Below are 11779 nucleotides of genomic sequence, written 5' to 3'. Positions count from 1 at the left end.
TAAAAAAATAAGTTTTATATTTAAAATAGGTGACTCCTTGGTAAAATTTGAAACAAACTATAGGAGGAGTCATGATATTATTTTTTAACATCAAAAACTATAGGAGGAGTAATTTATAATACTAAATTATAGTAATGACCGCACTTACTTTTGCACCTTCATGGAACCTGGTCTTATGCAATGTGTTAATGCTCAACATATATAAGATTATATAACTCAAACACTGCTAAATACTGTCATTCTTTTCACCTTGTCATTGTGCTCTATGCAACTCTAATCTCTACATCCAAGTAATGTTTATAATCTAGCTCCAAAAATTTCATATGTATTTCTTTTCAAATTCTGTAGTTAATGAAGTTTAGTAATTGCCCACACTAGCAATTCCATTGTTTTTATCTATTGCATTTCCTCTGTGTTCTATTTTTAGCACCCCCCCTTTGATTCCTATTAACTATCTTTATCTCTGTCTTGTGTCATTCCTGATTTCATGCAATTCAAATTATTCAAATTTAGTATAACATTTTAGAAATTTGTTGCTAATTGCTATGTATTCTTCATTCATATTAATCGCTACGTGGAAAAATAAGAAGATGCCAGCGCATTTATTCAAAGTACATCAGTTTGGACTAGGAGGAATTTGTTGTCAAAATACAGAAAATCTTTTTGATTGTTTTATTTTCAGTACTTACTGAGTTCAGTTTCAAGATATTCTTTACCCTTACTTGGTAAAGTGTTCTTAAGATTGTTTTGCTACTCAAACTACTTGGAAGTAGATTATTTCCTTCGGTGCTGAGGTTCTATGTACTTAGAACTTACATATTGTTACTTGATTAACAGATTTCTGTACGATTTATACTGGTTTATTACAATAAGTATCATAGATGTTTAATTTCAATGAACCATAATTATGTTCTTTGCAGTTTTATAATTACACTGGTTGTGTAGTAGTTTCAGTTTTCTGGTACCTACTCTATTTGCATCTGCTGCATTAACTTGTGCATTTTTCCTTTTTGGGTTCTTTTTGACATCTATTTTTTGTTTGGTGAACTGGATTATAGCTCATAACTTAAACATGACTATCACGCCTACAATTTCCATCAATGACGGTGAACTTATTATTCATGGAAATGCAATATTGAAGGCAGTGCCAGAGAATATTGTGTTGACTCCAGGATCAGGCGCAGGATTAGTGGCCGGTGCATTCATTGGTGCTACTGCTCCAAGTAGCAAAAGCTTCCACGTCTTTCCAGTAGGCGTCTTCGAGTAAGAACTAACTATATGTTTCTGTGATGACTTTCTCAATTACTATTAATTAGGATGCATATGAATTCTTAATGAAGCAATCAAATTCTCGTTAATATTGAGTATCTATAAAAACAATTGTCCTTGAATAAAATACCATTGTATTCATCTGATTATCTAACAGGGGGCATCGATTCATATGTTGTTTCCGCTTCAAGTTATGGTGGATGACCCAGAGAATGGGATCATGTGGCAAGGATATTCCATTGGAGACTCAGTTTATGCTTGTTGAGAGCAAAGAGACCAATGAAGGAGAATCTGAAACACAAACTATCTATACTGTTTTTCTGCCACTTCCTGAAGGCCAGTTCCGTGCTGTTCTCCAGGGCAACGATAAAAATGAACTTGAGATTTGCCTCGAGAGTGGTGAGTTTTCTAGATTGCTCAAGCTCAATTTTGCTCACTACATTATTACAGATAGGCAAACCTTGAATGTCGATCCAGTTATATATCTATTTCTAGTCTGACCTCAGTCACTATATATATAATTGAAGGTGAAGTTTGTAGACTTTTATTCAAAAGACCTGCACCGAGAATATTTTATATGTGCGTTCTGAATTTTTTAGGAGATGATGCTGTTAAAACCAACCGAGGGAATTTCCTTTTATATGTACATGCTGGGACAAATCCCTTTGAAGTCATCAACCAGGGTGTAAAGTAAGTGCAGACCTTGTCTAAATTTTCAAATGTTTCCTAGTGTTTGCGCCTGTGATAATGCAAGTACATAAATATTAAAGGATCTTCTAACGTTTCCAAACTTAAAATGCTTTTGTTTTTTTCCTTTTCGGCTTGTAACTGTATATTAATGATATACATGAAGTTTAGAAACTGTTGAAATTTGTCATACTGTGATCCAAGTCCTGTCATTAAAGTTCTCACTTGTTTAACAGAACTGTTGAAAAACACTTGCAAACGTTTTGTCACCGTGAGAAGAAAAAGGTCAGGAAATTCTTCACATTTGCTCTACATCATGTAACTTTATTAAGGCTCTATAATTGGAGTTCTGTAATTTGTTATCTTTTTAAATTGTGCAGTTGCCTGCATTCCTAGATTGGTTTGGCTGGTGTACATGGGATGCATTCTACACCAATGTCACAGCCGAAGGTGTTGAAGATGGGCTTAAAAGGTACATAGAAAAAGAACCTAAAACCTTCTTTTAGCCTGTTCTGATTTCTGAAAGATACAGGACACTAATACCTTAGTGTTTACTACTACAGTTTCTCAGAAGGAGGAATATCACCTCGATTCCTAATTATTGATGATGGATGGCAACAGATTGGTACCGATGATAAGGGCAGAGACTGTGTTGTGCAAGAAGGCGCGCAGTATGTCACAATATATATAACTCTTTGTATCACAATATTTCAGGTTTGCAGGCAGGTTGAGAGGAGTTAAATTGGTCTTGATTGAAATTACAGGTTTGCAAGCAGGTTGACAGGAATAAAAGAGAATGTAAAATTTCAAAATAAAGAAAACACTGACAATCAGCCCCCCGGCCTGCAGATCCTTGTGAATGATGCGAAGAAACGTCACAGTGTGAAGTAAGTTTATTTGTTTTGCTAGACTGGCTACTTTTATCTCTCTCCCAAAACTTTTGTGGACTGATGTAGTATTATTTTTTCCATACTTTTGAACCATTTTTTGGATCATTTTGTTGAGTTAGGTATGATATGTTGGGTAGAAACGGTAACCCACAGATCACATATAAATAGATATTATTATATTAGCACTGCAAGTTCTTTATCAGACCTTAGATTTCATATAATAGTCTGAAGTTTGTTTCCTGGCCTTTTCTTGACCCCTTCACTTGAACTTGTAGAGTCTGATAATTCAGAAGAGATGATTTTTTTCCTTCACATACTGAAAATTGTTATATTTCATTTTTCATTTGGTATAGGTTTGTTTATATGTGGCATGCTATAACAGGATATTGGGGTGGAGTTAAACCAGATGGTGCCGGCTTAGAGCACTATGACAGTGCTCTGGCATATCCTGTTCAGTCTCCAGGTGTACTAGGAAACCAACCTGACATTGTCATGGACAGTCTTTCTGTGCAAGGCCTGGGCCTAGTGCATCCAAAAAAAATATTTAATTTCTTCAGTGAGCTTCATTCTTATCTAGCTTCAGGTGGAGTAGATGGAGTGAAAGTGGATGTCCAGACCATTATTGAGACTCTTGGTGCTGGTTTCGGGGGAAGAGTTTCTCTTACGCGCAGCTATATCCAGGCACTTGAAGCCTCCATTGCGGAAAACTTCCCCGATAACGGATGCATTTCTTGTATGAGTCATAATACTGACGGACTATACAGTGCCAGGAAACTTGCTGTTGTCAGAGCTTCTGATGACTTCTACCCTCGAGACCCTGCTTCTCATACTATACACATTTCCTCAGTGGCTTACAACTACCTTGTTCCTTGGAGAATTTATGCAACCTGATTGGGATATGTTCCATGTAAGTACATCTGCATTATTGTATTGAGAGACTTTATAAAAAAGACCAATTGGTTTAAGTTATGTATGGACACCCTCACCCACTTGCATCTACATATATGATATCATAAAGACCAATTGGCTTAAGTAAATTTAAAGAAGAGTGAGCAGTAGTTTAATTTTTTTTCTTTGGCAAAATTCACCTGGCTTTAAGATCTAGTAAGCTAAAAGACAGGAAGCATGAGTGCGGGTGCGTGCACGGGGGTGCGTAGTATGGGAATACGGGAATTGGGGGGTGCGTAGTACGGGGATACGGGAATTTGACAAATTTAAAAATATTGGGATTCGGTGCATCTCATGATGGACTTTCCTAATCAGGATTTATCTGACAAAGCTGTAGTAGTTTGGCCAAAAATAATTGAAAATATATCTATGTTGCAGAGTCTTCATCCAGCTGCTGATTATCATGCTGCAGCTCGATCAGTTGGAGGGTGTCCAATATATGTTAGGTAAATTGACCTCGTACTCGGACATTGATTTATATATCGAGTGTGTTTAGACCTCTGCAGCTGAAGTCTAATGTGCTTCTTCTGTTTTGCTTCATAAAGTGACAAGCCTGGCAACCACAACTTTGATATTCTTAGAAAGTTGGTACTTCCTGATGGATCAGTGCTGCGTGCCCAATTGCCTGGCAGACCGACACGTGATTGTCTTTTCAATGATCCTGCTAGAGATGGAAAAAGGTTACTTCATCTATTATCATGAAACATGATTTAAACTTTTCCTTATACTCGTAAAGAGTAAAATAGAATTGGATTTGAAATATCAATACAGCTTTTCCAGCATTGGTACTAAAGCATATTCTAACTTGACACCATTCTGCTTCGAATGTTTTGCAGCTTGCTTAAAATTTGGAATGTAAACAAGTGCAGTGGTGTGGTGGGTGTGTTTAACTGTCAAGGGGCAGGTTGGTGCAAGGTGGTAAAGAAGATCCTGTATCCATGACCCCTCTCCAGAAACGCTCACTACTACAGTAAAAGTTAATGATATTGACAGCATAGATCAAGTTGCTGGTCCATACTGGAATGGAAAAGCAGTAATATATGCTCATAGATCAGGTAATCATGCAAGTTAATTTGGGGATGTGATGACATTTTATCGATTAATAGAACCTAGTATTACATTTATTTTAGGATGGTACTGCACCTGCATGTACTAGATAAAAGTGTATGCATATCCCATTAACTATAGTAAACAAAAAATTTAAAACCTTAAGTATTATATAACACTCAACCTTTTTTACCAAAAGAAGAGGGGTATCTACTATGCTAGAGTGCTACGGATGCTCAGAATTCATATTTGACATGTTCATAGATAGTCATAGTACCAAGTGTGATCGCATCTTCACAGAAATTTGGCATAGAGAGACAATTATCGAGGAGATAATCAAAACTGAAAATCATAGTCAAGTTGAGAATTAAGAACTTACAGTGCATGGATTCTGGATATATCAAATGAGGGGGGTGTTCGGACTCCCTCCCTCTTGTATGAGGAGGGGGGGGTTGGCTTATCAGTTATCCCTAGTGTCCCCTCTTGTATTAAAATATTTTCATTATCTGTAGTTTCAACTGCAATTTTCAAGTGTGATTCTTCGATGTTTAATGTTTCAGGGGTACTAACTCATTTACCAAAAGAATCTTCAATTCCGGTTACTCTCAAAGTTCTGGAATATGAATTATTCCACTTTTGTCCTCTTCAAGTAAGTATCATATAACTATATATATTTTTAATTTGAAACTCCAGTTCTTTAATGTGAATTCTTAGTTGGTAATCATACTTATTATCTCAGGAGATTGCGTCAAACATATCTTTTGCGGCAATAGGTTTGCTCGACATGTTTAACACCAGCGGGGCTGTAGAGGAGTTCGAAGTCAATCTTGCTTCAGAGGAGAAATCAGAGCTCTGCGATGATGAACTCTCATCAGAGGAAAAACCAGCTGCAGTTATTGGACTCAGGGTTAGAGGATGCGGACGGTTTGGCGCTTATTCATCTCAACACCCTCTGAAATGCACAGTGGGAAATGTGGACACTAAGTTTACCTATGAAGCTGCTACTGGACTGGTGACCCTGACCATTCCTGTCCCCGAACAGGAGATGTATCGATGGCGTATTGAAATTAGTATTTAAATTAATCAATAAGATTATCTGCTGAATGCAGTAGCATTTAGAAACAAGGATGCAAACTACTGAATAAAATTATGTCGAATGCGAATGTCTATTGTGGTAGCTTATAGAAATGAAAATGTACTGGTCTCTTGCTGGCCAAGAGCCTGTTGGTGGATGATTAGCGATTGTCGCTCTATAATGTTAATCGTGCCAAATAAATGATGTCATTCTTTTGTGGTGTTGAAATGAAATTGAGGGTATTTGACCACCGGGCTTAACTCTTATATGCCCTTGTTTGTCACGCACACAAAACTTATAACTTATAGGTTAGTAAGCACCTATTGCTACATGAATGTCTTGCCTAAGATTGCAAGTTTATGTCTTGTTCATGTGACAAGGGTTAAAGTATTTTGTTTACGTTCTTTTGTTCTTTTAGTAATGGCGTCACAAAATAATCTGGAGGAACTATATGCGAATCTGTCTCTTGAGGATGAGGATGAAGGAGGGGTCCTGGTAGGGGAGGATGAGGTGAGTCCAATACGACAAACTTTCATTCTGGTGGGACGATTTCTGGCGGATAAGAATATTAACTTTCCTGCTATGCAAAATGTGTTGGCTGCATTATGGCGGCCAAAGGAGGGGGTTGAGATTCACGATTTGGGAGGACAACGATACTCTTTTGTATTCTATCATGTTCTCGATATGGAAAAAGTGGTGGAGGGAGGTCCATGGACATTTGAACAAAGCCTGTTGATTCTTCATAAACTGGGGGAAACAGAAGATGTGAATACAGTGGCCTTGAATAAAATATATATATGGGTGCAGGTATATGACTTTGCCACAGAATATGATAAAGGAGAGGATTATCAGATCAAGCGGAGACTCTGTGGGTACATTTCTTAAGGAGGATCCAATGAATAACAATGGCGTATGGAAACAGTTTGTTCGAATACGAGTTACAATGGATGTTACTAAGCCATTGAAACGACGTATGAAGTTAAACGTGAAGGAGGTGAATGGAGTTGGCTTAATTTTAAGTATGAGCGTCTGAGCATGTTTTGTTTTGTATGTGACATATTGGGACATTCGGATAGGGACTGTGCGGTTCTGTATGCTAATCCGGGCAAGATTATTGAAAGAGCGTATGGAGTGTGGCTTCGAGCTCCGAATAAAAGTAATAAAGTGCAAAACATTGGCTCTAAATGGCTGAGGAACGGCCCAGATGGAGGTCAAGCATGGCAGGCGGCAATAACAGGGAGTTCAAACAGTGGTCACGATGGGAGAGAGATAACAAGCGCAATTCATGGAAACAGACGGAGTGGTTAGCGGGATTCCAGGGAGGATAGGTGTAATTCGGGTAACAAATCGGGAGTTACAGATTGGCAATGATCAAGGAGGATTTCAAAATGCAAAAAATCTGGATAGAAAGGAGGAGGCGGGAGAATTAGTTGTGCATGAAGGGGGGGAAAGTGATACTAAGAGGAAAAGAATTAATATAGAGCAAAATACGGAAATAGATGGGGATAAGTTTTCAAACATGGACCAGTCAATTAGCATTGGGCCAAAAAATAGACTAGAGGCGGGACCTGGAACCCAGGCCCGCCTAAACCAATGAGTGTGTTGGCCTGGAATTGTCGTGGTTTGGGTAAGCCACGTACAATTCGATTTATTAAGGAAATTACCCAACAAAAAAAGCCCAGTTTAATTTTTTTATCAGAGACGTTAGTTAAGGATAACAAAATAAAAGAGCTATGCCAGAACATTCATTTTGCAGGTTACGTATATGTTGATGTACAAGGACATAGTGGTGGTTTAGCCTTATTGTGGAAAAATGAAGGAGGCTGTAGAATAAGAGATGTGAGTAGGAATTTTATTGATGTTGAAGTTGAAAACGACCAGATAGGCAGATGGCGGTATACGGGGTTTTATGGGTGTCCGGAACGTAATCGAAGGAGGGAGTCGTGGGATATGTTAAAAATGCTAGCTGGTCGATCATCGCTACCGTGGTGTGTATTTGGGGATTTCAATGATATGTTATATATGCATGAGAAGAGAGGAGGGCGTCGACATCCGTTTAGTTTGTTAAAGGGTTTCTCGGACACGTTACAGGAATGCGGACTTACTGATCTTGGCTTTGTGGGAGAACAATTCACGTGGAAAAGATCTCGGGGTCAACATAATTGGGTGCAGGAGAGACTTGATAGAGGGGTGGCTAATAATGCATGGAAAGAGTTGTTCCCAGGGGCAGAAGTTTGCGTTATTGAAGTTGCTACCTCAGATCATCTACCTATTCACATTGAGGTAAATAGACAGGTGTATATACCTCGGGGGCACCGATTTCGTTTTGAAAAACGTGTGGTTAAGGGAGCAGGAGTGCCGACAGATTGTGAATAATGAATGGGAGATGGGAGTAGGGGGTGATATTAGTGGAGAAAATTAATAGATGTGGTACTAAGCTGCAGGAGTGGGGGGGTATTAGTCATAGGTACAGACAGCAGATTCAAGAGTGCAGAAGTTGGCTACGAAGATTAAGATCAAGACGTGATGCAGCGGGTATTCAAAGGTATAACAAAGTGCGGTGGGAGTTTTTGAATTTGTTAGAGAAGCAGGAGGTTTATTGGAAACAGAGGGCCAAACAACATTGGCTACGAGAAGGTGATAAAAACACTCGATTTTTTCACCGTTTTGCTTCAACAAGGAGGAAAAATAATAAGTTGGAGCGAATAAAGAACGCGGAGGGAGAGTGGCAAGAGACGAAGGAGGGTGTACATGGAGTAATCACGGAATACTTTACTGATCTGTTTCAAGCAAGGAACGTGGATGGGTGTTTGTCTGAGTACGAACAGGTTAATATACTATCAGACGAGGAGAATAGGGAGCTCATAGCAGACATTAGTGTTACTGAAGTTAAGACTGTAGTTTTTTCAATGCACGCGGATAAGGCAAGCGGACCTGATGGTTTCAACCCCGCTTTTTATCAGGCATTTTGGGACATTATTCAGGTGGATGTGGTGAATTTCTGTCATGAGTTTATGTGTACTGGGAGACTACCTGAGGGGATCAATGATGCTATGGTTTGTTTAATTCCTAAAATTAAGAAACCACAAATAATGGGGGACTTGCGACCTATCTCGTTATGTAACGTACTTGTTCGAATTTTGTCGAAAGTGTTGTCAAATAGACTTAAGAAATGTCTGGGGTCTATAATATCGGACAAGCAGAGTGCGTTTATTGAAGGCAGGTTGTTGACAGATAATGCACTTATTGCATTCGAAGTTAATCATTTTATGAAGAGGAAAACCCAGGATAAGAACGGTATTGCAGGTCTCAAAATTGATATATCGAAAGCGTACGATAGGTTGGAATGGGGTTTTATTAGAAACATGATGCGTAAGTTTGGGTTTGGTCAATTGTGGATTGATAGGGTGATGTATTATATCGAATCGGTCAAGTATAGTTTTATTCATGATGGGGAGGTGTTTGGGAATATTACACCAGGTCGTGGGATCCGTCAAGGGGATCCGATTTCTTCTTATATTTATATAATGTGTGCGGAGGGGCTTAGTGCAATTATTCGGCGAAATGAAGAAGCTGGCATGATACATGGCTGTCGAGTAGCTCGAGGTGCACCGAGAATCTCACACTTGTTGTTCGCCGATGACTGTTATTTATTTTTCAAGGCCACTAAAACAGAAGCACAGATAATGAAAAGAATTTTGAATAGATATGCAGAGATGTCGGGGCAGTTGATTAATTTTAATAAGTCAGCTATTACGTTCTCCACTAATACAAAGTCTGAGCAGCGAAGTGAGGTGAGTACGCAATTGGGAGTACAGGAAAAGGATGAGCCAGACAAGTATTTGGGTATGCCAATGCGGATAGGAAGTAACAGGTCAGTTGTGTTTGGTTTCCTGGCAGATAGGGTGCAGCAGAAACTACAGGCATGGACTGCTCAGAATATATCGAAAGCGGGTAAAGTGACTCTTCTTAAAACGTCAGCTCAATCGATTCCTAATTTTTGGATGAATTTGCTGTTAGTACCAAGGGAGATTTGTGATAAGATTGAAAAGGCCATGAACGCCTACTGGTGGGGTGGGGGAGGGGAGAGGAAGGGGATTAAGTGGATGAGGTGGGAGCGTTTATGTGAGGTGAAGGAGATGTGAGGGTTGGGTTTTCGTAAACTTAGTGAGTTTAATGTTGCCATGCTCGCAAAGCAGGCATGGCGACTATTAAATAATGCTAATCCACTAGTTACGAGTATTATGCAGGCTAAGTATTATGCTCACACGAGTTTTCTGGAAGCTAGTTTGGGTGCAAACCCATCCTACATGTGGCGTAGTATTATGGCTTCGCAGGAAATAATTAAGCAGGGGTGTAAGAGAAAAATTGGGGATGGTAAGTCGACTAAGGTGTGGCAGATACCTTGGTTACCTTGCAAAAACAATGGGTATTTGAGTAGTGAGGCTCATGTAGAGTTGCAGGAAACACTGGTGCATAATCTTATGATGGAAGGTCAAAATATGTGGGACGAGGAAGTGTTGAGTGACTTATTTAACGAGCGGGACAGATTGTTGATTCATCAAGTGCCCATACCGAGGTATAGTTGACCTGATTCTTGGTACTGGATCTTAGAAGATAAGGGCAACTTCTCTGTGAAGAGCTGCTATAGACAAATTCGGGGTGAAAGTACAGGTGACGAGGGTGGTTTTTGGAAGCAGATTTGGGGGTTGAAACTTCCTGGTAAGGTTGTTAATATGGTGTGGAGAGCGTGTAAGGGGGTGCTTCCTACAGCTATGAAGCTAGCCAAGAAAGGAGTAAGCTTAGATGTCATATGTGCATGGTGTCGTGAACAGGTGGAGACACCAATTCATACAGTGTTTACTTGTCCGTTTGCTAGGGAAGTATGGGCTCAGGTGGGGATGCAGGAGATAATACCGTTAGATGAGGGTGTAACGGTGCTGCAAGTGTTGAAGGAAGCTTTTAGCAGATATAGTCGGGATAGGCGAGTAATGATTGGAGTATATTGTTGGGGTTTATGGTGGCGTCGGAACTCATGGGTGTGGGATAGGAAAAGTATATCTACTTTCGGGGTTAAGTCGATGGTGATGAGTCTGGTGCAAGAGTGGCAACGGAGTCAAGAAACAGGGCAGGGCGCTAGAGGGAGGAAATGCAGTGTAAATAAACGGTGGTGTAGACCTCAGGAAGGGTGGGTGAAAATTAATATTGACGCTGCATGTCACGATCAGGTGGGATATATCGGAGCTGGGTGTATTGTTCGAGATGATAGGGGGCGTTTTATCCGTGCTCGCAGTATTAAGATTCGAGGAGGGTGGCAACCCAGAGAAGCCGAGGCGCTGAGCCTTAAGGAGGCCTTGTCCTGGGTTCGTGAATGGAGAAGCTCTAGGTGTGTTTTTGAGCTGGACGCCAAGATTGTGGTTGAAGCAGTATATACCAATGGAGGGAATTCAAATTTTCATACTATTATAGAGGATTGTCGTGACATTCTTAAACACTTTCAGGAAGTGTTAGTAGTTTTTGATCATCAATCCGCGAACACAGTAGCCCATTTGTTAGCACAGGCTGCTTGTTCTATGACAGATCAGATGGAGTGGTTGGATACTGCTCCTGATTTTATCCTATGTAATTTGTTTTCTGACGAGATTTAATATATGTAAGTGCAATTTTTCAAAAAAAAAAAGCACCTATTTTGGCTGATCCCATTTAAGAATTTTATTGTCCTGTAAGCCCGTAAAGACTTAACTAAGAGCGTTTGTAATGGTATATCACATGTTGACACCTCCCACAGAGTTAGTGTACATGTCATCTTCATCGCCAGACAGTTCAACGACAACAACAATGGTGCGGGGATAATAATCCGAGA

The 11779-nt window shown here is 39.6% G+C and overlaps 2 protein-coding genes across 2 annotated transcripts; both read left to right on the top strand.

Annotated features, from left to right (window-relative positions):
- Positions 1-403: 403 nt before the first annotated feature.
- LOC141712534 (putative galactinol--sucrose galactosyltransferase 2) lies at positions 404-6167 on the top strand. The gene is given in 16 exon segments (XM_074515503.1): positions 404-794; positions 1059-1263; positions 1427-1668; positions 1869-1959; positions 2193-2241; positions 2337-2428; positions 2520-2627; positions 2721-2843; positions 3200-3704; positions 3706-3753; positions 4173-4240; positions 4340-4474; positions 4631-4721; positions 4723-4849; positions 5402-5490; positions 5581-6167. Coding segments are annotated over 15 exon segments (2298 nt in total). The 5' UTR covers positions 404-794; positions 1059-1072; the 3' UTR covers positions 5920-6167.
- Positions 6168-6336: 169 nt separating this feature from the next.
- Positions 6337-11564, top strand: LOC141714399 (uncharacterized). The gene is made up of 6 exons (XM_074517920.1): positions 6337-6788; positions 6993-7219; positions 7673-8199; positions 8313-10046; positions 10167-10410; positions 10531-11564. Exons 1-6 carry the CDS (start codon positions 6337-6339, stop codon positions 11562-11564), a joined length of 4218 nt encoding a protein of 1405 aa, XP_074374021.1.
- Positions 11565-11779: the final 215 nt, after the last annotated feature.

This window comes from Apium graveolens, chromosome 3 (genome assembly GCF_009905375.1).
Source record: "Apium graveolens cultivar Ventura chromosome 3, ASM990537v1, whole genome shotgun sequence".
In the NCBI taxonomy this organism is placed as follows: Eukaryota; Viridiplantae; Streptophyta; class Magnoliopsida; order Apiales; family Apiaceae; genus Apium; species Apium graveolens.
Note: the sequence above shows the minus strand (reverse complement) of the source record. Positions and strands in the feature narration are given on the sequence as shown.

What these genes read in the sequence shown, in the direction of transcription:
- LOC141714399 (XM_074517920.1), top strand. Translation starts at nt 6,337, where the DNA reads ATGGCGTCACAAAATAATCTGGAGGAACTATATGCGAATCTGTCTCTT. An exon ending in TCATGGAAACAGACGGAGTG is followed by an intron (nt 7,220 to 7,672) that starts GTTAGCGGGATT and finishes TTCATTTTGCAG; the next exon opens with GTTACGTATATGTTGATGTA. An exon ending in GGTGGGAGCGTTTATGTGAG is followed by an intron (nt 10,047 to 10,166) that starts GTGAAGGAGATG and finishes AGTATTATGCAG; the next exon opens with GCTAAGTATTATGCTCACAC.